Here is a 1,608-nt window from a genome sequence, read left to right on the forward strand (position 1 = left end):
CAAGTGATTGCAAAAACCATGGCCTGTATCAGGCGGACCTTAGTCTCCAGAGAGACATCGTTGCTCTTGAGTACTTTAGAGAGGTCCCTAACCGCAGACTTTCCCATCGCAATACGTTTTTTTGATTTCCTGGCTACTGGTGCATATAAGTTAAAAATCACAGTGGGCATTTTTTTGTCATAAAAAAAAAAGAGGTAAGAAGATATCCTAATGGAACAGAGTGAAGTTTATTAAATGGCCTTTTGAGGCACTGATTCTGGGACATAGTTCTATCTTGACATCTTTGCTCATTTATCACTCAATAAATGCTTAGAGAGGAGTGCCACATTTTACAAAGGTACATTGTTTGCCTTTGATGTCTATATTGAAAATCACTTGCAAGTGTTTTTAGTGGTCATTTGATTCCTCAACTCATTGGTTTCACCTTTCCAGATGCAATTGTGCAGCAGATTAATGCCATTTCAAGTTCCAGATACACACACACACATGCACACAGTTACACCCAGAGCAAACAACTTCACATGCTTAGTGAGCATAATGGATGTAGAAAAATATACTGGGAAAACCACAGTGGCAATGAGGATTCAGACTCCAAAGTGTTATGAGCAGCCAGAAAATTGGACCAACACAGGTAAGAAATGAGAAATTTTTAGGGCCATTGAGCACCATGCATTTGCAGTGTTCAGTAGCCCTGAAAATTTCTTATTTAAGCCAGGAAGTCCCTGTCTCATTCCGAATGTTGAAATAAACGGAGCACGCACAGGTTCTATTGATATAATGTCTGTTGACGTAAAAGACTTGCCACTATCCTTTCTATTCCTTGATTCTTTTCCTAGACTGTTACAAAGACTGTAGAGCAGGCATCCACTTTTTTTTTTTTTTCATTTTACTGGTGACTTCACAACACGTTCACTCATCTTATGTGAGTCCAGTCTGAATGAGCCCTCCACTAAGGTAAAGAAAGAGTCCCGCACTTGTTTATTCCCATATCAGATTCCCTTCCTCCTCTTCCATTGCAAAATGATACGTATTTTCATCTCTCTCGAAATATAACTGGAATCCCTTTTGGTTTCTTTCACATTTCTGCCTCATCTGTCTCCCTTCCTTTTGACTTTATGCTAGAAAAAAAGAAAATCTGTGTCGTCTCTGGTCTGAGTCAGGTGTTGCATATTTGCAATTCACTACACGTGTGAGTCTATCACGTTTGACATTAGCATGATCTTATAACTCTTGTTCTGTCATGACTTAAGTTAACCAACTTGGTCACAAAGCAGGAATGTTTATAATTTTGGCTTTTAACTCTCCCTAGACTTTTCGTTGTTGTTGTTGTTGAGATTTTCACTGTCCTAACAGATGAAGAAATCTTGAAAATTAAATAAGACATCAGTGGTAGGTACTTGGTAATGAGAAAATGGGTGCATTTGGAACTGTGTGAGAGAGAATAGGCTTAAGAAAGCTTAGTTATGTTCTTTAAGTTCTCTGATAATCACAGGCTCCATTCTTGCATGTGGGAGCCCTGTATTTCTCATGCATGTGTGAAGATGGCCCTGGATAGGACAAAGTTCAGATCTATTGTTCATAGGGCCACTGTGAGTTGTACTTGACTCA

The 1,608-nt window shown here is 39.1% G+C and overlaps 2 protein-coding genes across 4 annotated transcripts in view; both read left to right on the plus strand.

Annotated features, from left to right (window-relative positions):
- Nucleotides 1-1,608, plus strand: part of TENM1 (teneurin transmembrane protein 1) — a 795,992-nt gene that overhangs the window by 102,160 nt on the left and 692,224 nt on the right. The gene's annotated exons all lie outside the window — the stretch shown is intronic.
- LOC102845669 (28S ribosomal protein S18c, mitochondrial-like) overlaps nucleotides 538-1,608 on the plus strand; it is a 4,480-nt gene continuing 3,409 nt past the window's right edge. Inside the window, exon 1 of the mRNA XM_006885072.1 lies at nucleotides 538-631. Coding sequence (XP_006885134.1) covers nucleotides 538-631 — 94 coding nt within the window. The remainder of the gene's footprint in view (nucleotides 632-1,608) is intronic.

This window comes from Elephantulus edwardii, unplaced genomic scaffold (genome assembly GCF_000299155.1).
Source record: "Elephantulus edwardii isolate Elephantulus edwardi_28Jun2011 unplaced genomic scaffold, EleEdw1.0 scaffold00040, whole genome shotgun sequence".
Lineage (NCBI taxonomy): Eukaryota > Metazoa > Chordata > Mammalia > Macroscelidea > Macroscelididae > Elephantulus > Elephantulus edwardii.